Consider the following 26,736-nt stretch of genomic DNA (forward strand, 5'->3'; position numbering starts at 1 on the left):
AATGTCGCGCGAGTCACATTGTGTCACGAGTGACTCATTCATGGTTTTTCTCTTTTAAATTCACTCCAAAGCTATTCACTCCACGCATTCCCGAAAATTCTGGGTCGTTTTGAAGTCACAATGTCATCAGGATTAAATTCGCTGGCGTCCGGATTAAATCGGCTGGCGGTTGGATTAATTTCAGTGGCACTTCGATTAAAATGAATGGCACCTGGATTAATTTCAGTGGCGGCTGGATTAAAGTGACTGGCGCCTAGATTAATTTGGCTGGCGCTTGGATTAAATTGAGCGGGAAAACCTGTAGTATTCCAGCCACTGTACTTCGGCTAGTGGAGACTTGAAAGGGCTTGGTTGTCGGCGGCTAGCCATGGCTATCTGGATTGAGGAAGTCACCCACCTCTGAGCGAAAATAACGCATGCCTGGTCGGAAATAAAGTTTTTTTTTTTTTTATTCTATCTCTCTCTTTCTTGTGCAGTGGTGTTCTTTGCTTGAACAAGTAGCTGCAATCTCTCAAAACCACGCAAAAATTTTACAGTTGGTGTGTGAAAGAACTTAAACGCATCTTATAAAATTTATCGAACTGCGGTCTTGCCTTGTGAAACTCGTGGTGAAAATGCAGAGATGTTAGTAGTCGTCAAGTGTACTAACTTATGCCACAAATAGCAGAAAGCTCGCAGGAGTTTCTAGTTTCGCTTTTGATTATACGCGCCACGCCGAGGCAATCCAAGCCGCATCGCTTAATTGTTTAATTAGTTTCATTGTGATTAGGCTCTCTTCCTGCACATGATCATCCTCTGTCCGTGTGTTGAACGTATGTCAAGCAAGGTGGCACGCTCGCTACAGTGAAATATTATTACTGCCAGTGACTTGACATTGTGCGGCGCGCAGAATGCGTCCACTGACATACGGCTGAGTGTCTCAGTTCGAGAGGGACAGCGCTGGTAAAATGGAAGAGACCAACATGACGGTGGACTTGCTGCCGAACGAGCTTTGGGTGCGAATACTGAGCTACATGGACCCAGAAAGCATGCTTGCCGCCGTAGAAGCGTGGCCCCGTTTGGTCGACCTCACGTGCAACCGCTCGGTCGTCGGCACCGTCCGCTTCTCGGCCCTGACTCTTTCGGAGGACACGCTGAGCCGCTTCCTGCGGGCACCTCGCGCTGCGGCCATTTCTACCCTGGACCTCACCAACTGTGTCCTGCCGTCCTCGAACGTCGTCGAACAAGGTCTGGCACGATGCATCAACCTCACCACTCTGCGGTGCGTCAACTGTCGCCTCAGCAGTCGCGCCCTGTTTCAACTCGTGCTGACCAGACTGCCGAAGCTGGATACCCTCCACTGGTCGCTGCTGGGTTGTCGCGATGGCGGAAACGAGATGGGGCCCGCCCTGAACGTGCTCGACGGCGGTAAGTACAGCCGCCGCACGACCGCCGTTCGTTATATGTACGTCGAACTGGTCGAGAGCGCCGTCCACGTGCATGCGCTCAGTCGGTTTCTGCCGCGGTGTCCCCATCTGCGCGACCTGCACGTGCACGTTCTCGGCGTCAGCAGCTGCGAGGGCTGCTCTCCGGGCGCCCCGACGGCCTACGGCGACCGGCCTCTGGCCGAGCTCGAGCGCTTCACGTACACAACGGACGCGGTGAGAGGCCGTTGCCCGTACGCGTCGCGCTCGGCGTTCATCGAGTCGCGCGAACTGTGGCACCTACTGCTGGGCGACGACGAACCGCTGGTGCAGGCTTTCCGAGGCTACGCTACGCTGTGCAATAACGTCGCGCTGCGCGTGCGACCGCGCAAGTCGCGCAGCTGCGTCCACCTCTCCGAGCTGCTCGCGCCGGTGGGTGACAGGGTCGCCGACGCGATGCCTCGGATGTGCGTCACCGTCGACGAGCCTGGTCAGCTGTCGGCGGCCGCGGTGGCCCGGGCCGACCGGTGGTCGTCGCTAGAAGCCTTGACGCTGCTGTCGCCGCTGCCGCTCAACCGGCCAACGTTCCCTCCGGGCGTCGGAGCCCTGTACGATGCGCCGCTCAAGTCGCTGCTGGCCGCCTGCTCGGTTCTGCGCGAACTCAACCTGAGCAGATTCCACTTCACGCCGGACCTGTCGTGCTGTGCCCTGCTGGCCTCCTCGTGCCCGCGTCACTTGATGGCGCTGTCGCTACCGGCGTGCGCCCTGGCCGAGCCGAACTCCCTCGAAGACCTGGGTCGAGCGGCTTTCTCTCTGCTCGAGCTGGATATCCGAGGCAGCGCGACGACAGCGCACAGCGTGTGCGCCGTCTGCAGTGACCCCCGCACGTGCTGCGAGTCGTCGCTGGCGCCACTGGCGGCACTCGCGCCCTTGCGCCGCCTCACTTTGTGCGGCCTGAGCAACGTGCACAGCATCCAGTTCCTGGCCAACTGCCGGGTGCGCGAACTGCGCCTCTCCAACTTGGGTCGCAGGGGACTGTGCTGCTACGTCCAGGGGCTGGGCACGGTGCTAGCAGCCCGGGCGGCCGACCTCCGCGTCCTCAAGATGGAACACAACGCGCTCACGCTCAGCTCCAAGCTTCTGCTACACCAGTTCGCCAAGGTATACCTTTCAATGCCGCGCTTCCGTGCACACAACACTGCAGATAGACGCTTTGAAAGTGTGGGCCCTTTCAGGTCATGCTTTCACCTAGAATTGTAAAAAATAGCACCTGTTCAAGTACATTCTATGCAACATTTCTTTTTCGCACATCATTCAAGCAAATAATCGCACATAATTGGCAGGAGAGTCGCCACTGCAAAGCACTTAGCAAAGTAAAAGTTTATACGGCAGAATATGCTTTGCCATTTTCGGTTTTAAATGTACTCATTGTCATGGCATGTACTTCCTTAGTTAAGAACTTAACTTCGGCGATAGCCATCTGACAGTGAAAGCGCATAGTCAAGACTACAGCTAGGTGATAAGCACACAGGAACTGAATCTGTTTGCAAAATTGGCATAGTGCCATGTGCCCTTTGCCTTAGGGCAAGTGTTTGATGGTGCTAGTAAAGTAGCAAAAGTTGGCATAGAGCAAGTTTTCTGCTCAGACATCAGGGCCCTGAACACTTCGCTGCTAGGGCTGTGCATCAGGCTGGCAACCTGTCAAGCAGATGTCCTGCTCAACCCCCCTCTTCCAAGATATAGATGCTCATGCTCAGCTTTAGGTGCCAGACTTCCCATAAGCCGACTTGTCTTTAGAAAAAAATGTAGTTGCTGCTTCCGCACACAGTGTTGCTGTTACAGTTCTGCAAGGCTGTAGGTGGCACCTAGGTCCCACAAGTGGATAGCAAAGTAGCAAATCATTTGCACTTCTGTTTGAGGACTTGTGTGGCAGGGGTTTTACGAGTCATTCAATGATCAGGTTGTTAATATCTTAAAAAGGGAGAGAACATTTTTAACACTTGACAAAGAAAAGTGCACGTGTGTGAATGAGTAATTTGTTGTGATTGAATAATAGGGAAGTCCAGATCACAAGTGCGGCAGGGAATATATGTAATGAGATTTTGCAGGATAAACGTCACATGTGCTCACACATATGTGCGCATGGTGCTAAATGTCGACATGTATAATTTCATAAAATATAGCTTTAAAGGCTTCTGGACACTCTGCTAGATTAAGTGCAGTGATTTAATGTACTTACATCACGCACTGCATTGCTTATTTATTTTTAAATATACGAAAATGTAGAGCAGTGAAAGGGCCAGTGGGTGAACGCCTCGCTCGGTTATTGTTTGGTGTCGCTTTGGACATTAAACAATCGACATTGCTTTTCGAAACAAGTGATATGGTATTGTGGTTCAATTACTCCAGAGACACATACATGCCGAATAAAGTGGATGGGACAATGACCACCATCGTAGCACAATCGGTAGAGCATCGTACACATCATCCCTACCTTAATTACTATATTGATTACTACAAATAACATCCCCTGTACTTTCTTTGGCTTTATTGTCAGTTGTTATTAATGTTGGTGTAATATATATATTGAAATACAACGGTGCAGCTGACGCTTTATTGAAGCAACAGCAAGATGGCACCGATCATGAAGAGGAACGGGCCGAAGACTGATGATGGTTATTGATAGATGAGGAAGATGACGTACAATGAATTCTCACACTAATTTCCCCCGTCGACGGAAGCGGCCAGCCTGGCCGCGAATTACGCTGTGGAACGCATACAATAGGGCTTGAGACGCGAAACGTGCACAATCTCTGTCCCGCGGCAGCGTTGGTCAGTGGGGACATGAACAGGTGTGACACGGTAGTTCACCGGTGAGGTCTGTTCGATAACTTTGTAAAGGCCAAGATAGCGTGACTCAAACTTTTCGCATAAGCCAAACGTTCGCGCAGGAGTCCACAGAAGTACATTGTCGCCAGGGCGGTAGAGAACGACGCGGTGAGTGGCATCGTAACGATGTTTGCGATCTTCTTGGCTAGCTTCGGTGTTTACGCGGGCAAGACGACGGCATCGAGCAACGCGGGACAGAAACTGGTCGCAAACGAATGGTGAAGAATTGACGGGGCCAGAAAAGAATGAAACGTCGAGTGGTGATGTCGGTTGGCGTCCGTATACTAGGAAAAATGGAGAATAGCCTGTGGTTCGTTGAACTGACGTATTATATGCATACGTGACAAAGGGTAGTATGGCATCCCAATTGCGATGGTCTGGTCGGATATACATGGACAGCATGTCACACAGCGTGCGATGAAATCTTTCCGTTAAGCCATTGGTTTGCGGGTGATAGCTAGATGTTGTTTTATGAACTGTTTTTGATGCTTGAAGAACTTCACTGAGCGTGCTTGAAAGAAATGCCTTTCCCCGGTCGCTCAAAAGGACACGAGGGGCTCCATGACGTAGATAAATAGCATTCAAGAAGAAAGTTGCTACTTCCGAAGCACTTCCTGAAGCGATTGAGGCCGTCTCAGCGTACCGGGTCAAGTGATCAACCGCGGTGACGATCCACCTCTTGCCGTCTGATGTAGTTGGGAGGGGCCTGAAGAGGTCAATTCTGACGACAGAGAACGGCTCTGATGGACAAGGAAGTGGTTGTAGGGTCCCGACTGGAGCAGTAGTGGGCCGCTTGCGGTGTTGGCAAAGTGCGCACGAGGCAATATATTTAGCTACTGTCGTGGAAAGACCTGGCCAGAAAAATCGACTGCGGATGCGCTCGTATGTTTTGTAGTAACCCAAGTGTCCTGACGTCGGGTCGTCGTGGGAAGCGCGCAGAACTTCAGTGCATAGTGCGCGTGGTACGACGGGAACCCATCGGTGGCCTTCCGGGTGCAAAATGTATCGATATAGCACATCGTCCTCCAATTTGAATAGTCGGAGTTGTTTCCGGAGCCTGGCATTAGGGGAAGACGAAGCACCGGTAAGCCGACCAATGATGTCAGTGCAATAAGAATCGGCTCGCTGGTGAGTAGCAAGTGCTGACGGACGGGTGGATGAAGGTAGGGAAGAAATGGATGATATCGACGAGGCGTCCTCCGTATAGCCAATTTGACAAGGGGATGTGACGTGCACCGAAAACTGCGGCAAAGGGCATCGTGACAAAGCGTCGGCATCTTGATGTTGTCTTCCAGTCTTGTAGATGACGTCAAAGTCATAAGATTGTAATCGGAGAATCCAGCGGCCAAGTCGTCCCGACAAGTTTTTGATTGTGGACAACCAGCAAAGAGCATGGTGGTTTGTCACAACAGTAAAATGTCGACCATGTAGGTACGGACGAAATTTTTGGATGGACCAGACAACAGCCAAGCACTCTTGTTCGGTTATCGAGTACCTCTTCTCTGCAGTGGTCAGAGTGCGGCTTGCATACGCGACAACTTTCTCGCGAAAGGCATGGTCGCGCTGGAGCAGTACGGCGCCGATTCCTTGTCCACTAGCGTCAGTGTGTAATATCGTAGGTGCCTTGTCATCGAAATAACAAAGCACCGGTGGGGATGTCAGTGCCTGCTTGAGTTCTTGAAATGAGGCTTCGCATTGATCATTCCAATCGAAGGAACCGGTACGAGCAAGGAGCTTGTGGAGAGGAGCGGCAATAGTGGCAAAGTTGCGAATGAAGCGGCGAAAGTACGATGCAAGTCCAAGGAAACTGCGTAGTTCTTTGGAACGAAAGGGTCGCGGAAAGTTGAGGACTGCGGAAATTTTGTCCGGATCGGGCTGGATGCCATCTTTAGTAACGAGATGTCCTAGAACTTTTATAGCTGTGTTGCCAAAATGGCACTTCCTTGTGTTTAGTTGAAGTCCAGCGTTGGAGAGACATGTGAGCACTTGATCTAGGCGTTGTAGATGATCATCAAAAGTGGAAGAAAACACGACGATATCATCGAGGTAGCATAGACAAGCTTTCCACTTGAGGCCACGAAGAACAGTGTCGATCATCCTTTCAAATGTGGCGGGAGCATTACATAGACCGAATGGCATTACGTTAAACTCGTAAAGACCGTCCAGCGTAGAAAAGGCGGTCTTTTCTTTGTCTGCTTTGTCCATTGGTATTTGCCAATACCCGGACCGAAGGTCAAGGGTGGAGAAGTATTGGGCGCCTTGCAATGAGTCAAGTGCATCATCTATACGGGTCATCGGATATACATCCTTTCGGGTAATCTTGTTGAGTGCGCGGTAATCAACACAAAATCGTACTGATCCATCCTTCTTTTGTACCAACACAATGGGTGATGACCAAGAACTGGTAGAGGGTCGTATGATGTTTCTGTTTAGCATATCGGTCACGTTCTCCTCAATGATTTTGCGCTCGGCCAAGGAGACTCGGTAGGGACGACGGCGTACAACAGTCTGACCTTCAGTGTCGATGCGATGATGCGCAACTGTGGTCTGTCCTAGTGCCGAAGCATTGGCGTCGAAGGAGGCCTGGTGTTTCCTGAGCAAATTCAGCAACGCCTCACGCTGAGAAGGAGAAAGGTCAGGATTTATCCCGGGAGCAAAGGAGGAGGAAGTAACAGACTGGGCCTGTTGTGGCTGAGCTGTCAAGGCGTCAAGAGAGACCAAAGAAACCGGTTGGGTATCCACATAACATGACACTGCAGAACCTTGGGGTAGGAGGACGGGCTCTGGGGTAGGGTTCAGGCCAATGATTATCGCTGCACTGTCTTTGAACCGCACCACGCTGGAGGGGACTACAACGCCGCGAGCTAGACAGCTGCTGGAAGGGGGGATAAGGACGTCACCATTGGCAATATTCGGAGAAGTGATGGTGATGAGTTGCTCTTGACCCGGGAGCAGTATGGATTCGGAAGCTGTGAAGAAACGCAATGGTTTTTCGTCGACGCGTTCGCTGCAGTGATCGGTCTCGGTCATTTCGACTACACGTTGACGGCAAGAAATTATTGCAGATGCTGATGAGAGAAAGTCCCAACCTAAAATTAGTTCATGAGCACATGAAATTAAGACAGCGAAGGTGATGTGATGAAGAATACCATCAATGAAGACACGCGCTGTACATTGGGCCGATGGTCTAATTATTGCTCCATTGGCCCCAATCAAAGATGATCCAAGGTAGGGTGTCTTCACTTTCCGCAATCGAGAACACAAGTCGGCACGCATAACTGAAATAGTTGCTCCCGTGTCCACCAAAGCCAACACCCGCACACCTTCCACAGTTACCAATAACATGTTTGACGGTCGTTCAGGAGGACTTGGGTCATGTCGCTGCGATGCAGTTTTCCCTCCAAAAACTGCACTGTTTAGTTTTCCGATCGCTGGGCAGCCAGTTGAGAGACAGGCCGAAGTGGTGAAACAGAGCGTCGGAGTGGCAAAGGGGAGCGTGGTCGGGATGCACGTGTATTGTTGGTCATGTTGGAAATGCGCACAGGAGACGGTGATCGGTGGTTGGAAGGACTGTCGACATAACGGTAGTAGCCTCGAGCACATGTGTCGTCTCGTTCAAAAGCGGCATAACCACGACGTTCATCTTGCTGCCGACGTCGACAGACCCGGGAAATGTGTCCTCGAATTCCACAGTAGTAGCAAATAGGACGTGGGGCCCACCAGGAAGAATGGTAGGTAGGGTTCGGTGGACGGGCGACTAGAGGTGCAAGATGTTCGTGATCAGGTACAGGTGGTGGTACTTGAGACGGCGAGGGTTGCATTGCAGCGATCTGTGCATACGAAGGGGGTTGGGCGCATGGTGGAGCATGGTGAATGCTTTGGAACGCTGACATTTCTTCCCTAATAATTCCACGCAGATCGCTAGAGGCGGGTTGAGCGGGAACGTTGTTAGAAGGAGGTAAAGTGTAGGCTTGCAATTCCTCACGAATTATGGCTCGAATGATGGATCGGAGCTCCATACTGTTTGCCAGGGGGTTCTCAGAGAAGTCGAGTCGTAGGCGGATTGACTGCAAGGTATCAAGCCGCTGGCATACCGAGACGACGTCGGAAACCGTCGAAGAGTTGTGTGCGACGAGGGCGTTGAAAGCGGTAGGTCCGATACCCTTCAGAAGGTGCCGGACACGATCACCTTCTGGCATGGTGTCGTCGATACGGCGGCAAAGTGCAAGCACATCCTCAATATAGGAAGTGTAGGACTCACCACAATGTTGAACGCGTTCTGCCAGTTTCTTGCGAGCAACTTCTGAACGGACGGTCGGTGTACCGAAAATGCGTCGGAGCTGGTCTTTGAAGGAAGACCAATCGCGGAAGTCGCTCTCATGGTTCAGGAACCACGTCTTGGCAACCTGAGAGACGTAAAACTGGACGCGTCCCAATTTCGATGCCTCGTTCCAGTTGTTGTAGACACCTACGTGGTCATAGTTGTCGAGCCAGTCTTCGACATCTTCGCCAGGCAGACCGGAGAAGATTGGAGGCTCCCTAGAGGGGTTGTTGACCGGGCTAGGGTTGGCGGCTGGTGGTTGCGCCGGCGGGTGGTTCGGTTGGGCTTGCTCTTGGGCCATGGTGCTCTGCTGGCGCAAGCGACGTCCCGAACGGAGCTCCAGGAGCTGGCTTTGGATGGAGAGAGGTCGAAGAGATCGGGAAGCACCTTCCACCACTTGAAATACAACGGTGCAGCTGACGCTTTATTGAAGCAACAGCAAGATGGCACCGATCATGAAGAGGAACGGGCCGAAGACTGATGATGGTTATTGATAGATGAGGAAGATGACGTACAATGAATTCTCACAATATATATATATATATATATATATATATATATATATATATATATATAGTGGGAGTAATAATTCAATGGGCCAGTTAGTCTTCTTGAAGGTATGGGATATGGCACAACGGGAGCATTGTCAACAAGGATAAATATATTTATTTCCCAACAGTTTCGGGAGGGGTCCTCTCTTTATTAGGGGATGAGTTATACTAACATGAACTTCCAAACTTCGTTCCTGCTGCGTCTCTCTAGCCTTGTAAGATGTTTGTGAGAGTTAGACAGAACTAAAATAAAAGAAAGAAAAGAAAAAAAGAGAAGAAAAAAGACGGAAAGAATAAAAGAAAAAAAGAAAAAGAAAGTAAAAAAGAAGAAGAACCACTGTCAACACTGAGAACAAAACCAAGTGTCCGTGTACGTCCACATCCGGTTCTAATCCCGTGCTGGTCAGTTCTCGGCGTGTGTAGGGCCACCCAAGATTGTCGCCGCGGTGGCGGGAGGGGTCCGTGACGGCGTGCGTAAGGAAAGGGTTTCCCCTTAATGGGTCAGTCCGCTCTCTTTCATCTTCGTCCGTTTCTCTTCATTGGTCATCAAGTGGTAGGCGAACAGAACCACTTTGTATGTGCATGTGAAAAAAAAGAAAGAAAAAAAAAGAGGAGACAGAAAATTATATATATATATATATATATATATATATATATATATATATATATATATATATATATATATATGTATATATATATATATATATGTATATAAAGTTAGCCCTTAAAATTCTTTCCTTTTTCGTTTATTCGTAGCAAGGGTTTCGTTCCGACGGACTTGATGCTTTCGGTAGTATGCGAATGATTGTTTGCCTGCTACCAGTTCATATGCTTCGTGATGCCAGCTGGCCGAAAAACGGTGTTCCATATTCGCCATCCTGGCTACAAGCAGTGTTGACAAACACTCCCAGCCTTACATATATATTAAATCTGGCCACTGCCATATGTCAGTTGGTAGAGCATCAGATGTGTCGTTTGGAGGCCTGGCTTTTTCTGACGGCGAGGGCTATCTTTTTGTCCGCTTTACTTTCTTCACGTTTATGTTATTTCCGATGGAGGCGGAAATGTTGTAGGCCCGTGTGCTCAGATTTGGGTGCACGTTAAAGAACCCCAGGTGGTCTAAATTTCCGGAGCCCTCCACTACGGCGTCTCTCATAATCATGTAGTGGTTTTGGGACGTTAAACCCCACATATCAGTCAATCAATCAATCACGTTTATGTTATTACAAACAGCATCGTTAATGCTTTCTATGGTTTGATTCTCGTTACTATTGTGTTTAACAAAGAAAAACGAGCTCTTGTCATCCTTTTGTTCACTGTAAAGGCTTGAGACGGTGCCGGTCATGGCAAAACACGATTTGAGAATACCAACTGTATTTTACCTGCGGTCACGGAATCGAATTCTGGCTGTGGGGGCTGTATTTTTCATGGAGGCGATAATATTTAGGCCTGCGTGCTTATTAGATTTACATGCACATTAAAAAACGGCACGTGGTCGAAATTTCTGGAGCCCTCCACTACGGCGTCTCTCATAATCACATCGTGGTTTTGGTATGTTAAACCCCAGATTATAATACAGTAGACTTATAATAATTCAAACTCTGATGATTCACACTTTTGGTTGATTAAACAAAATTCAATTTCTTCATTGACCCACTATTTTTTTAATGTATTTAAATGCCTTTTAATTCAAACTTCATCATTTGGTTATTTCATACTTTTTGCCCTTCGTACCAGAAAATATCTGTTGCTTTACCATGACTATTTTAAAATTTGATTGTTTATATTGATACGGTATGAGCCGGGCCATGTTTTGGGGACAAAGGTAGAGGAAGTTACTTGGTTTAGCCTATGTTCGCCATCATCGCCGATCGTTGCCTGATCTCTCCTGCAAATAAACATAGTTAAACTCAATCTAACCGTAACAGTTTTATGGTGGAGGTGCGGGGTACCTAACCAAGCAACACGGTTCTGCAACAACCTGAGCTAAGCCGAAGCCGCCGCATTGCTGGGCCACCCCCCTTACCACTGGTGGTCGAGATGTTTCACGGTGAAGGCGGAACCCTGAACCCCGCAGCTGACGGCACTGCACCACCAGTTCCAGCGACACCTTTACTACCGACCTCAGCCGCAGCCGGTCTTTGGCGGCGTCAGCATCTGATAGAGCCCCGTCCTTTCGGGGGCAAATCTGGCGAGGACGTGGACGAGTGGATCAAACATTACAAGCGGATGAGCAATTACTACTCTTGGTACGCGGCAACTCGGTTGACTAACGTGGTGTTCTTCTTCAGGGACACGGCGCTCACATGGCATAAGAACCATGAGGACGCCCTCACAACGTAGGAACGCTTCGTGTTCGAAATCAAGGAGTGTTTCGGAGACACAGTGGCAAAGAGGAAGCAAGCCGAACAAACGCTGCTCCAAAGAGCCCTGGTCCCAGGCGAAACGTGCACGATGTACATCGAGGCGATCCTGAAACTATGCAAGACCACTAACTCTTGCATGTCCGAGGAGGACAAAGTCGGCCACCTGTTGAAGGGCATCGCAGAGGATGTTTATCACTTTCTTATCGGCAAAGACAGCGTTGGTACAGTAGCCAATGTCATACGGCATTGTCGCACGTTTGAGACGCTGAAGATGAGGCGCATCGCTCCTAAATTTGGCCGATTACCTAATGTGACCATGGTAGCGAATGTCGACAATTACGCGCCTTCTGATCTTGCGTCTACAATACGCGAGATCGTGCGTGAAGAACTCAGTCTACACAGTCGCGCGACGCCTTGCGAAGCTACCCTTTTGTCGGTTCCAGACCCCCATCAGCATCCTGTTCCCATTGCTGCGGCAGGCATCGAAGAGTATGACTAAGTTTCTGGCATACCACCGACGCCGCAGCGCAGTCACTACCAAGACACCAGGCACCAGCGCCGCTTCAGTTACCCTCGGCAGCTGGCCGCCGACTATCAGAACCCGAACGAATACGCACCTGTGTTACCACGTGTTCGCGATGCTTTCCAAAACGCATATCGTCAACCTCCTGTGTGCTGCAGCTGTGGTGCTCCAGGACACATTGCTCGGTTCTGTCGTCGGCACAGAGAGATGACATCGAGATACGAGCCATTATCAAGACCTCCTCATGGTGGCCACAATTATTGTGACGATCCTCGGTGGTCCATGTATCCCAATAGCACCCTACGACAAGGGAGCCGGCGTGGAACCTCCCCCGCTTCTGACCGTAGCTTGACACCTCCACCTGGCCGAACGCATCGCTCTCCTTCACCTCCACGACGGCGGTTGCACTACCACCGCTGGGAAACTAGCCGGCGCGGCCGATGGAGGTGAGGTCGCACAACAGGATTCACCTCATATACCTCCGCCAGTTACGATGGACAAAAACCGGATATGTGTGTCAATAGACTGATTGTGTGCAACGGCTTTAGTGGATACTGGTGCCACAGTTTCTGTTATGAGCAGTTCGTTTAAAGATAGCTTAGGCCGCAAAGCTATGTTTTCCTATCAGGATTCTAGCAGATTTCGTGGCGTGGGCGGGGACATACTTCAACCCGTAGGAGTATGTGCCGTCAACGTGTTTTTGGCGGGAAAAACGTTCCCAACTGAGTTCCTGATTCTGAAACAGTGCGCACATGATGTTATTCTCGGCATTGACTTCCTCCAAGAGTATGGCGCTTTCGTCGACTGCGGTACAGGTGAAGTTTCTGTTAGCGGTGGTGATGCCCTTCCCGCCTTAGATGAGCAGCAGCTGCCTCCGGAAGACTTACTGATTGTTTCCAAAGAGCTGACATTACCATCATGGTCTATGAGTTCAGTAGTCATATCTACTTCAATAGCTGCAGTATCAGTCTTTGATGCCGTCGTTCAACCTCTCATGGTTCAGTGTGCAAAGAAGGATGTAATAGTGCCTCATTCGATTATTTCAATTACTAATGGCTCGCGTTTTTGTGGGCACTTAATTCTTCGTCTGCGTCGATTATCCTCTTGAGGAATGAAGCTCCCAGTGTTCCATGGTGTCACTGAAAATTCTATTGTCGCCATCAACGACGAGGAAAGTGAAAAACGCATGGGCACCTCTAAACGGAGTACCTTCCCTGAGTCCCACATTTTGAGCATGGTTAGCAAGACGCTATGGTCACATGAATAACAACAATTGGTCCAACTATACAACGACATGGGTCAGTATTTGACTTTGGCGAAAAGGGTAAGCGGCTGTCTTTACCATGCTCTCGACCACAGCATGCCATCGACACAGGCTTTGCTCAACTCGTTCGGCAGAAGCCTTACAGGGTGTCGTCATCTGAGCGGAAAGTTATAGCTGAACAAGTTCAGGACATGTTGCAGAAGGACGTTATTGAACAGTCGTGCAGCCCGTGGGCAGCACCTGTGATTTTGGTTCGCAAGAAAGACGGTTCCTGGATGTTTTGCGTTGATTATAGACGATTGAATGCCTTGACTAAAAAGTATGTATATCCGCTGCCTCGGATCGATGACGTAATTGGCTGTCTAAATTCTGCTTCATACTTTTCTTTACTCGTTCTACGATCAGGATATTGGCAGATCCTCATACACCCTGCTGACAAAGAGAAAACAGCATTTGTAACACTGGATGGACTATATCAGTTCAATGTGATGCCATTTGGACTATGCCATGCCCCCGCAACGTTTGAAAGATTTATGGACTCGATTCTTCGCGGACTGAAATGGGAGATCTCTTTGGGCTATCTGGACGACGTCATTTTTGGCCGCATATTCGACGAACATAACGTTCGTTTGAGCCTCGTTCTGGACTGTGTGGGAAAGGCTGGCTTGGTCTTGAACTCCAAGAAGTGTCTGTTTAGTGAACGGCAGGCCTTGATCCTTGGCCATTTGGTAGACAAAGATGGGGTCAGGCCTGACCCCCGGAAAATTGAAACTGTCAGCGCCTTTAAGCCACCTACGTCTGTAAACGAACTTCGCAGCTTTCTCAGGTTATGTTTTTATTTTCGACGCTTTGTGCCTAAATTTGCGAACATCGTGTACCCATTGACCAGCCTCTTGTGAAAAGACAGTGCATACGAGTGGACATCTGATGGTGACGCTGCGTTCTGTCAACTCAAATTTCTGCTGACATCAGAGCCAATTCTCTGTCATTTTGACCCATCTGTCCCTACGGAAGTACACAGTGACGCAAGTGGTATTGGCATCGGAGGCCTTCTTGTTCAGCGTCATAGTGACAGAGAGCATGTCGGTGCCTATACAAGTTGTTCCCTCAGCAAGGCTGAAAAAAATAGCACTTTGACTGAACAAGAATTTTCGGCAGCCGTATTTGCTATTCAGAAGTTTTGTTGTTACCTGTATGGGCGTCCTTTCACGATTGTAACAGACCATCATTCCCTATGCTAGCTCGTTACTCTCCGAGACCCTTCTGGACGCCTTGCACGCCGGGCTGTACGCCTCCAGGAATTTGACTTTAATGTTGCATACAAAAGTGGACGGCATCATACGGATGCCGATTGTCTTTCTCGCCTTTTATTGTCTACCACTGACGACAATACAGACACGTTCGACATCTGCTTTGCAACTGTTTCACGCGCATTTCCTGATGTCACCACGTTCCTGCGGGAGCAGCGCCATGACTTGACTTTAGACTCTTTATTCGCCACTGTCAGAAGCCCCAAGGGCAGTGGTCGCTTTTGTCTTCGCGATGAACTGTTGTACAAGGTGAATTTCTCAGAAAATGGTACAAGGTTCTTGCTAGTGGTTCCCCAAAGCCTGCGGTACGACGTCTTCTATTTCATGCATGATGACCCGACGTCTGGCCATCTTGGATTCATTCATCCGCACTTTGCATCGAACTCAAGAGTGCTTCTACTGGCCTAAAATGCGACAATTAACAAAGCGATTCGTCTCCAGTTGCGACAAACGCCAGCGTCACAAACGTCCTACAAGCAGTCCGCATGGCCTCCTTCACCCTATAATGCCGCCCTGCAACACTTTTTCGAACAAGTTGGTATCGACCTGCTAGGACCGTTTTCGCGTTCTTGCAACAACAACTGCTGGATCATAGTCTGCGTCGATCACCTTACCATATATGCGGAAACTGCTGCGATACCATCTTCCACAGCGGATTCCGTCGCCTCTTTCCTGTTACGATCCATGGTTCTTCGCCATGGTCCACCTCGTGTCATCATCTGTGATCGCGGTCGCCAGTTCGTCGCCGACACTGTAGAGGAATTGCTTCGTCTCTGCACTTCGCAGTTTCGCCATTCAACGCCATATCATCCCCAGACGAATGGCCTTGTAGAACGCACAAACCGCACGCTTACTAATATGCTGGCTATGTATGTATCCTCAAATCACAGGAACTGGGATAACATTTTGCCATTCATCACCTATGCTTATAATACAGCGAAGCACGAAACCACGGACTTCACTCCATTCTACCTACTCTACGCTCGACCATCGCGCAGCTGCCTCGATACGATACAGTGAAAGCTCGTTAATTCACACCTCATTAATTCGAAATTTTGGATAATTCGAAATGGTCGCCGCAGTCCGGTTCGCAGTGCATAGGAGACCATGTGTAAAACAATTTGTTAATTCGAACAGAAATTGCTGCCTCTACGGATAATTCGAAGCGCGCGCCGCCGAGCGTCATCATTGTCAAACACTAGTGGAAGCTTTTACGGCCGAACTATAGGTGGCACAACCGGTTTTTTCGAGCTTCAAGTGGCTTCCGAGCAAAGGGCGAGCAAAGTATAGCCTCCAAAATCCAGGGATCAATTTTTTTTTTTCCATAGCCCTCCCGCTATCTCAGCGCCTGGCGCCACTTGTATACACGGGACGCTGAGGAGTCGGCGGAGTAGTCCTAGCAGTCCAAGGCCGCACCCGGCAGCGTCACTTTGTTCCTCGAGCACGTTGTTCGTTCACACCGTCAAGCCGTCTTATTTCGCGTCGAAGTTGCAAGATGCCGCTGGGAAACTACTGCGCGAAGACTGTCAAGGAGAAGGTGGAGATTTTGTGAGAGGTTGACCAAGGGAACTCAAGCAAATACGAAATTGCGAGGAAGCACGGCATACCTCCGAGCACGTTGTCAACCTACATACGCAACTGGACGGCCATTGAAAACGCCTATGAAGCCGAGGATTTTGGCACCAGTTGAAAAAGGGTAAGGACAGCGAAGTTCCCGGAACTAGAGTCAGCTTTGATTATCTGGGTTAAAGAAATGAGAGCCCAGAGTATCGCACTGAGCGGCCCCTTCATCATGGCCAAGGCAGCCGATTTCGCCCTGCACTTGGACATTGCAGACTTTGTCGCCTCCGAGGGATGGTTTCAGGGAGCGGCACAATCTCGTATTCCTCACGTTATCCGGCGAGGCAAAGCAAGTGGACGTCGAAACATGCGCTACTTGGAGAAGCGACACCCTAGAGCAGTACTTGGAGAGCTACTCACCACAGGATGTGTTTAACGCTGACGAGACAGCGTTATTTTTCAAGTTGCAGCCAGACAAGACGATCACCTACAAGGGAGACAGTTGTGCCGGCGGCAAGCCCAGCAAAGAGCGTGTCACTGTTCTGGTCGCCGCAAATATGACCGGTACGGAAAAGGTCCCCCTTTTTGTGATTGGCAAAGCACTCAAGCCACGGTGCTTCAAAAACATTCGGTCACTGCCGACGGAGTACGCCGCAAACAAGAAAGCCTGGATGACATGTGACTTATTCAGGAAGTGGCTACTGAAGTTCGACAGGCGAATGGAACTGGGCGGCAGACGCGTTCTTTTTGTCGTCGACAACTGTTCGGTGCACAAAGTCGACGTTGAGCTGAGAGGAACAAAGTTAGTGTTCCTTCCCGCAAATATGACTGCGGCCCTACAACCAATGAACAAGGGTGTGATAAGAAACATCAAGTGCTTTTATAGGCCTCACATGCTGGAGAGAATGATTTTGTGCGCGGGCGACAGGAAGGACTTCGGCATTACGCTGCTCACTGCCATGCACATTTTGGTGCGCGCATGGGAACAGGTGACCGTGACCACAATCGCAAACTGTTTCCGCCACAGTGGATTTGCAGCTGGAAGTGCGCAGCATAGTTGTGATGTCGACGTGGATGGGGCTGAGGAGTTCCTGCCAGTGGCATTGCGCGACAATCTTCAGGGCGTACGTTTTGCCGATTATGTTGAAGTTGACACCGGTGCATCGGTGTGTGGTGCCCTGACTGATGAGGACATTATCGCTCTAGTAGCCGGTGCGCAGCCTGTTGCTGAAGAGCCAGAAGGTGAGGAAGACGAAAATGAAGCGTCTGTGCGCCCGTCAGCTTCTGCTGTGATGAAGGCACTTAATGTGGCGCGTCTCTTCTTCAGCTTTGAAGAGGGTGAAGAGGATTCCCTGCGCCGCGTCCGCGCGCTGGAACAGAGAGCCGCAGCTGTGGCATTCAGAGAAAAGAAGCAGATGGTCATCGCCGACTTTTTTGGCCAATAAATATTTCTCGTGCCCCCACCCCCGAAATCCACCCATTTTTGTTCACTTTAATTATTTCGAATTTTGTTTAGTTTGAAATTGCTCAGCGTTCCCGTGGAATTCGAATTAACAAGCTTTTACTGTACTTTCATTCGAGCTCGATACGCACAATTCAGTTGCTCAAACGCTGTGCCGAGCTGAAAAAGCCCGCCAAATTGCCCATATTAGCACACTGGCATCGCAAGATCGCTCCAAGGAGAGGTATGATCAACACCACGACACTGTTTCATTCGAAAAAGGGGACCTCATGTGGTTGTGGACTCCTCAGCGAAAACATGGCTTATGCCAAAAATTTTTAGCGCAGTATGTCGGTCCATTCGTTATCGTAAATCGCCTGAGTGACTTGACCTACGTGGTGGCACGCTTGACGTCAGCTGGTCGTCGGTCAAGCCAAACACAGTTGGCGCATGTAGCTCGTCTCAAGCAGTTCCATCCCACACTACGCCAATAATTCGGCTCACCCAGCAGGCTTTATCTGTGAACCGGGGAATGATACGGTATGAGTCGGGCCATGTTTTGGGGACAAAGGTGGAGGAAGAGAAAGTTGCAAGTGGAGGAAGTTGGAAGAGGAAGAGGAAGGTGACAAAAAATAAGTGCATAACTCTTGCTTCTTAGTGTAAACGCAAAAAGATACACAGTTTTACTCACGTTTCAGCACGTGATGTTTTTTTTTACTGATGTTTTACTGACAATTTACTGACGTTTCAGCACGGGATATGCAAGGGAGCCTTGCTCACAATAAAAGCCATATGATTAAGTTCGTCTAAATACGTGACATAAGCAGTGAAAGTACATTGTCAGCTGTGTCCTATCACTCGTGTTCAGCGTATGCACAGTCGTCTGTATCTGGATTCCAGGTGCAGGCATGATGCAAGCTTCTTTTAAGAGCAGAGCATTTTATAGTGGCATCTACTCGCAAGTCCGTTATCAGCGGTCGGGTCTATGCCCCTACTGCGCATGCTTGTGTCTCGTGCCAACAGTCGCTCCCCCCACCTCCCGCCTTCTCTCACTTTGCAAAACCGACACAGTAAGAACTGACTGCTCGTGCTGCACAACCATTCACTGACAACCCCGTATATCTAGGCACTGGATTGGGCGTTCGGAATTCAGTCAAGCGCGGCATCTTTACTTGGCTTTTGCTTGACTTGACGCTTTACTTGACTCGAGTAGATGTGACGGAAGCAACAGTACCTTCAACCAGTAGTGGGGCACAACCCAACAATGTCTCAGCACTCGTTGAAGGCAACGTTTCGCCTTCATTCAATAGATATGAATAATAAGGACGAAATAACAATCAAACATTCCTAAACCATACCCAATTACAGTCGACTCTCGTTAATTCAAACTTGAATGGACCCTTGAATTTTGTTTGAAGTATCAAGAAGTTTGAATTATCAGAAGTCCTGGGTGAGGTGACACCACACATTATGATTAGGCATTGATTTATAACATCTAAAAATTTTGTGAAGTGTTTTTTGCAAGCCCTTACTGCATGCTATGAATAGATAGCAGAAATGTGAAATCTACAAATTTATTGGCCATTTACTGCTGATCAGACCTTTTAAAGAAATTGTGAATTTCCAACCGCTTAATAGCTGTAGGTATGTGCCTTCAGTACAAAGCTCTCTATACCAGTTGAGAAGCATCGCGATTTACCATGCGTGTGTTTTGTTTCAAACATTTGTTTACTGGCAAAGGCTTTTTTCTTGAAGGCCTCAGGTGCTTATTTTTCATCTTTAGATTGTCACGATTATGTGAACTTTCAAATATTTAAATAGTAGTGGGAAAGCAGCTGATATTTTCTACTATGAACCTGCAAAAAGTATGAATTAACCGAATGATGCACTTGAATTAAGAAGCTTTCAAATGCATTTAAAGAATAGAGAGGGAACTGAAAAATTGAATATTGTTTCAAATAACCAAAAGTATGAATTATCAGAGTTTGAATTATCATGAGTCCACTGTATGTAACATTCATGCAATACCCTCACCACTCTTTGACGCATATACCCGAGTCCCCTCCATGGGAAGATGCGGGTTTTTTCTTTGTCCAGAACATGTGCCTTTTATAAGTCTATTTGGTGGTCTGTAGATTCCATGTGTTCAGTGAGGGTAGTCGAAGCCACACATGGTTTCGTGGTGTCATATTTGTGTTGTTTAACTCTTTTCTTCAAACAACCAGTTTCACCAATGTACTGGTTGTCACAATTGTGGCAGCCTATGACATAAACAAGACCAAGGAAATTTCTGCTTGGCAACTTGTCTTTCGCATTGGCTAAATCATTCCTTAGCTCCATTGTTGGTATACCCACTATTTTGATATCTGTTGCTTCTACATATCACACAGCATATCTTACTTTTGAACCACAACATTACTCACGTCTGTAAAGTTATGCATGTTTGTCTAGGCCACGATTTCGGCCCGGCTTGAAGGCCGTCTGGTTTGTCTAGGCTAGAACTGCCATCAGCAGAAGCTTGGCGAGCTACTCATGCCTTTTCTTCTTCTTATTATTATTATTATTATTATTTTGATGATGCAACAGCAGACGTTCTCAGCTCCACACTTATTGCTGGTAGCTTGTGTTTCAAGGGAAGCACTTGGGTAACTTCAGCTAAATTTCTCCTTACAGTTTCGTGAGATTGTATAAATATTGCTTCAATTATTTTTTACCATCACATCCCCAGCAGAGTGCATAAATCAAGGTAACGTGCCAACATTTGTGACTCATCTGTGGAATCGGGAAAGCTGTTGCACCTTGACAGATTCTTTTTTGCCGCCACATATTCAAATACCGGCACTTTTAAACGCCGTCTCCAGGTTTCGTTGCAGCTGTCCAAGGACTTTCGTTGCACTGCAAGTGTCAGAGCCCAAATACATAAAATACAAACATGCATGTGCTTGTCGGAAAAAAGAAAGAAAGAAATTTTCGCGGTATGGCTCTGTACTTACAACGTTGTCGTTACTCGTTGTCAAGGCAAAAGACACAGAATACGCGAGCAGCAGTTATTAATTTTTTAAAGTATATTTTAGAGGTGCACAACTTAGATGGTGACCTAAATCAATAGTAAATACAGCAATCCTGGTCGAGTAAGATCTGATCCAATCCACATCATAAATAGTTAAGTCCTTCAATACAGGAGTTCAGGTCAATCTACTTCAATCCCATTCGCATCATAAGCAGCGTGGGCTACAGCCAATATAGTAAACTAGATATAGTGGCAGAAGCGGCCAGGCTCCCGTCACGGCCGCCTGGCGATGGTGTTTCTCCGGTCGTTCCATTCGGCACGCACCCCTATAAAAAATGTAGCTGGAGAGGGTCCAGCGCGCGCCGCGACACGGTGCTCTTCTCCCACTGTCCTGCAAACGACGTCATGTCCTAGACATGCTAGGAGAAATACACACTGGACATAGTTCAGGTGGTGACTGGAATGAAGGTACGCTAATATGTATTCTTAATCGGGCTTGACACAGTAAGTGTTGTTCTCTGTAGCATGCTATGATCGAGACAGAGCCAATCAGCGTGAGGCAATTTCGTGTGGGGCATCTTCTTCGCAAATTTTGCCTCCATGACAGGTGTCCTGAGCTGACTATGTGATCTGCCACGCTTTTCATTCTTTGTTTTAGCAATTGTTTTTCCCACTGCTGCCTGGATAGGTGCGCGTAAATTTAGGCGGCCTTGTTCTCTTAAAAAGAATGCATTTTGACGTTGTTGACCCTGCATAGCTATGTTATGCAGTCCAGCTCTGTCTTCACAGCATCACATTGCTGGAAAACTAAACCGCGGTGTTGGTAGTGCTACGGTCATTTTCACCTGCATGATGTATAAATATTGCATGATGGTCACCAAAATTTTGTTATGGGCATGACAGTTGGCATTTATAAGTTTCCACGGTACTGCAGTGATGCGAATATGAACGTGAAAATGAAGGGCGACGCTAGTCGCCTGTGAATTATAGGGTGCCAGGGATCGATCACCTCATAATCAAAGTACTTTCTTTCGCTTAGGTAAAGCTTGTTGTTTTAAACCGCGACATCAGTAAAGAGCTTGTTTCACAGAATTTATTTCGTTGGCGTCTGTGTGAGAGCAGGAAAGCTGCGCCGTGAGCCAAAATTCGAAGTAAATGCAATGAAGATGTTTGCACTTTGGCCTTCCTTTTTGGTAAAGTGTAGGTCTCCGCTGAGAAGTGAGGGCTTCGTGCTATCATTTGGGGAGGTGATTGTGTGTTCTTCCGTGCGTGAGTGCGTAGAGAAGTGTGTATATGTGCGAGCGCGTGCTCATTTGCCCGTGTGGGTGCGCTTTTGTGTGTGGTCACAAGCGCATGTGTGTACATTCTTTTGTGCGGATGTGTGTGTGGACATGTCGGCACGTGCGTTGTGTGTGCTCTTTCATGCCTTAGTGTGTGCAAATGTGTGTGTGTGTTTGTGCGTGCGTGCATGCGAATGTGTGTGAGCTATTTTGTACCTGAGTGTGTATGTGTTGTTGGACTGCGTATTTGTGTTATTTGGTGCATGTGCGTAGACCACTGCCACATTTAACTCTTGCAGGCTTAGTTAAGGGTCCCCCAAATATTGGCCGTCGTTATCGCATGCATGTTTTTAAATGCGTTGAGATTCTTTTTTATTCAAGAACTCACCGTACTGCTTCGTGCAGTACATTACTGCAAGTCAACACAAAGCAAAAGCTTGGGCTAAGCTTCCGCAAATTTCCAGCTGATGAAGCTCTACGGGAGAAGTGATTGACAGCCATACCCAAGAAAGATTTCATTCCAAATGACAGGTCCGCCAGCACTGATGCAGCTCAGCTATCCTTCCGATTGTTTTCCTCTTGAGTAAGCAGTTCACAAAGTTTTTATTATTAAACCAATCGGGTAAGTTCGCTCTTTTGTGTACTTTCTACTCATGTGCTGCACAGGGGGGTACCAATATTTTTTTGAGAACTAGCTCACAGATATGTTCGCTTCGGTCGTTATCATCAAGACAGAAGCTGGGGCACGAAGAAAAAGAAAGAATATAGCGCCAGTTGCCATCAATTCTTCTATTTGTTGTATTTGGGGCTGTTGGGGGTGAGAAAAGGTAAGGTGTACAGCTTACCCGCGGTCTGCGGCTTTAATAAGGCGACATCTTCAAGCTCCATAAACCATCCCGCATAGACATCAAAGGAAAGGATGGGTAGTAGGCTCGCGCCGCCATGTGGCGAACGGAGCGGTCACGCCCCCTTTTGCGATTGCGCCTTCTCCACCTGAATAAGATGGCCAGGGGAACACTGCTGGGTGTGCCGATCCAGGCGGCCGTGCTCTCGTGTCTTCATTTTACATGGATGTCGTGAAATGGCACCACTTCTACGTTTCCTAGCAGCTTTGACTGCGATGTCATACTATCACGGCTCCTTCAAACTTTCATCTTCGGTTACTTTCAACTTGTGTGCTTGCTTCCTGGCTCTTCTGAACATCAAACAACTGACTTGCTTACTGCTTGGATCAGGGGTTTTGTTTTGGACGGATATAAATATTTTTTCACATTTACCCTTCGTGCTCGAACATTCTGAGTGCATCTGTTAAATATGTTTGCTTATATTGTGCACCTGACCGTTGTTTGCCACTTGAGGGTTTGTTTAGAGTGCGCAGTTTTCTATGCAGATGTAGTGGACGTGGAATTCTTCTAATCATCATGGAAAACCTGTAAAAGTCAGGGAATTTAAAATTATAAACTTGTTACAACCTGTGGTATTATATAAGCTTATTTTACTCAAAAGAGAACACAGTTTCAAGAGTAACATTCTTAATGTGGTATATAGGATGCTCACTTGAGAAGTGCACATCTGCTTGCACTTATGCTTAGTTTCATACTCCAAATGGTACACCATCCGGAACCTTGTTAATATCAAGTTGAAGGCAAGAGACACCATTATTGACGTTAATGTTGTGGTAAATAACATAATCATCAACAAAACAATTTATTGAAAGCAAAATGTTCCTAGGTAAGTCATCATAATAAATGAAATATAGGTGAAACCCACAAACTGCGAATCTCCGACAAAGAAATTTTTAACAATCGCAAAAATTGCATCCTTGCCTTGGTAAATACACAACACAACCAGCTGCTTGTGGTGGCATTTCTTTTTATTTGGATACTAATCTGACGTAGTTAAACACCAGAAGGCCACAAAGTGCTGTCACTCAGACTCGTCAGAACGCAAGTTCAACGGCGTCTGTTTTTCACTAGTAACGCCCCAAAGTGCATTGTCCTCCGTTCCATCCAATGCGTTACTGATGCAGCCTTTGCGGAAAGATGGAAGTACACCGTCTCAAGGCAAAGCCCTTTCACTTCACAAATCGGCGCACCCACGATGGTGATCCCTTGAATTACATCATCCTGAGCCCTGAGCTGTGCGTTATCTCGAGAGCTTTCATGCGGATGCACTCCGCTGTTACAGGTAGGGACCTTGTACACAGCTCCCGGACTAATTCGGGGAATAGCGTTTCTAAGTCAGGGTGCACTGCAGTCCATCCACGGAACAGTGTTTTTTGCTGCAGAATGTGATGCGCTGCCTTTGGCTCCTCCAGTATCGGACGCTTTTCGCTGATGCACTGTATTTCTGTTGTGCCACCAGGTTGCTCTGCACTTTGGTATACTCGATAACTTTTTTTCTTAAAGTTCTTTTTTCTTTTCTTTCTTTTTTCTTAAGTGCTCTGAATACCTGGTGTGTCAAAAATAACTGGGTCCATGAAAGGATCATCAAAGACAAGGCGATAACAAATATCACAAGTAACATTGTTGGAAAAAGCCACTGCAGAGACATTTCTGAAAGCAGAAACACCATCAGAGGATGTAAGTGGGAGTGTGGTAGTGTCCTTCTTATTTATTACGTTCCAGAATTTTTCGGATTTTTAATCAGCATAGCAGGCAAAGTGTGATTAAGGAATGTATCCTTGGCGTTTTTTAACACAGCTTTGTACTTGATTGATTTGATTGAATGATATGTGGGGTTTAACGTCCCAAAACCACTATATGATTATGAGAGACGCCGTAGTGGAGGGCTCCGGAAATTTAGACCACCTGGGTTTCTTTAACGTGCACCCAAATCTGAGCACACGGGCCTACAACATTTCCGCCTGCAGCTTTGTACTAAGCAGCCGCGAGAAAGTAGGAGGCCCTGTGCACCTCAAAACTCAGCACATTTGCTGAGCAAACTGAACATTTCTTCTTGTTTGACAGTCTTTTCCATAATTTTTAAAACCAAGGTGATTCTCTGTCACACTTGAAGGACTTGAGCGGCATAAAAGCATCAGTAGAGCATGCGATGGTGTTCTTGAACGATTCCCAATTATTGCGGACAAAATGCAGTGAGAACTCCGGCAAGTATTTATCTAGAAAAAGATGGTTCATGGCATTGAAGTCTGCCCATTTATAGTGCCGAATGTGTTTCATCTGATTGGTGTGCTGATATACAGGAATGTCAGCATCAAAATGAAGCAAGAAATGATCATTGAGGCCAGGTAGATGCACCATTGAATAAACATGATTGAAAAACCAAATGCGGCACATTATTTAGACCAGATCTAAATTGTGCCCCTAATGTTGTACCCCCATCAGAATTATGGGAAGTACAGGCTTCACATCCGCTTCAGATGCATACTGGATGTGGTTGAAGTACTTTGTGTAGGTTGAGAGACAAGCTGTGACAGGTTAAAATGCAAACAGGTCAGTCAAGAAAGGACTAAAATCATAGAGTTTCATACTATAATACCGAGAGTGGAATCTGGCGCTAGTGTCTACGTGGGCTCCTTCAGCGGCGCTTGTACCCCCATGGGAATTATGGGAAGTGCAGGCTTCGGATCCGCTTCAGATGGATTATGTTCTTGAGATTCGCAATGCTTCTTCTTTTCCGAGTGTAAAAACTAAGTGATATAAACTTAAATTTCATTGAAACTTCCTTCAAGTATTTTTACGCAAACTTTATTGCAAAAAGTTTTGTGACCAGGTGGCAAAAGTGAAACTTGGGCACATTCAACCATCAGGGTATGCATTGCTCTGCCATTGCATTCCAGACTTGGCATCAAGATTTAAAGGTATTTTTTACAACACTTGAAAACAAACATGCTACTTTTTCGCTCGAAAGTATGTATTATCTATTTATGGAAGTACCAGTACAGTATTAAGTGAGAAACACTTATCGTTTCGTTCTCTGCGATGCTAGGTGTGTTTGTTCCAGTGGTCCCAGTGGTGTGCCCCCAACGCACCTCTGGTTTTGTGTTGAAGTCGAGTCAGCGGAGCACTACAGTGCGTCTACTTATCTTCGTCGTTGCTTTTCAGTCTATTTAAAATGAGTTAAGGCAAGGCGCGCTCATGAAAAACATCAACTCGGGGCAATATCCTGCTCTGGCATGAGACACTACGTCTATGCACAGCGGTGAGTGGGCGACGCTTCTCTTAAACTGTCAAATAGGACTCGTAAAGCTCCAATGTTGCTGCAAATCAGGAGCTCTAGTGGTCGTAAGCCTTTTCTAACAACAAAAACACTGCTTCAGCCTTTTTCATCGCACCCCACTACCCTGGCTGCGTGAGGAATGAAACTAAAACTGTAGAAAAAAGTCGGTATAATTCACATGGAGGTACACGATCGCAGCACCAGATTACTTTTATATACTATTGTATGAAACTCTATGGCTGCGATAAAGGGCACTATTTCGCACAATAATGTAGTTGAGATTCCCAGCTAAAAGGATTCGAATGTTGGGATAGAGTGCAGTAGTCATGTTAAGCGCAATATTCATGAGAAGAAGTTGAAAACAAGAGACAGTAACGTATGCTCAAAATTATTTTCTTAAAATGTACACAAGGTACAACCCATACTAGTTCTAGGTTTCTTAGGAAACTAATGGGCGATGCAACAAAATCATCCACAACAGCTATTAAAACACCTCTGCCACATCTTGGACCTCAATTAAAGTGAAATACATTAAAACCAATGTTTGCAGTTGTAAACGGTTTCATAATCATTACGTTACTGAAATTTATTGCCTTTCAGATGACTTTTCAAACTTTGTCGTTATCACTGCTGCCT

General features: G+C 47.5%; 1 protein-coding gene across 3 annotated transcripts in view; it reads left to right on the forward strand.

Moving 5' to 3' along the window:
* Positions 1-610: 610 nt before the first annotated feature.
* The window catches only part of LOC119173537 (uncharacterized), a 29,044-nt gene continuing 2,918 nt past the window's right edge, over positions 611-26,736 (forward strand). The window contains exons 1-2 of one of the 3 annotated variants that reach the window (XR_012895594.1): positions 611-2,564; positions 24,358-24,500. Coding sequence is in view for 2 of the 3 variants with exons in the window: in XM_075896462.1 (XP_075752577.1) it covers positions 948-2,564 (1,617 nt within the window). In the remaining variant the exon portion in view is untranslated. The remainder of the gene's footprint in view (positions 2,565-24,357; positions 24,501-26,736) is intronic. The other 2 variants (XM_075896462.1, XM_037424344.2) reach the window with 2 other exon arrangements.

This window comes from Rhipicephalus microplus, chromosome 5 (assembly GCF_043290135.1).
Source record: "Rhipicephalus microplus isolate Deutch F79 chromosome 5, USDA_Rmic, whole genome shotgun sequence".
NCBI classification, from domain to species: Eukaryota; Metazoa; Arthropoda; class Arachnida; order Ixodida; family Ixodidae; genus Rhipicephalus; species Rhipicephalus microplus.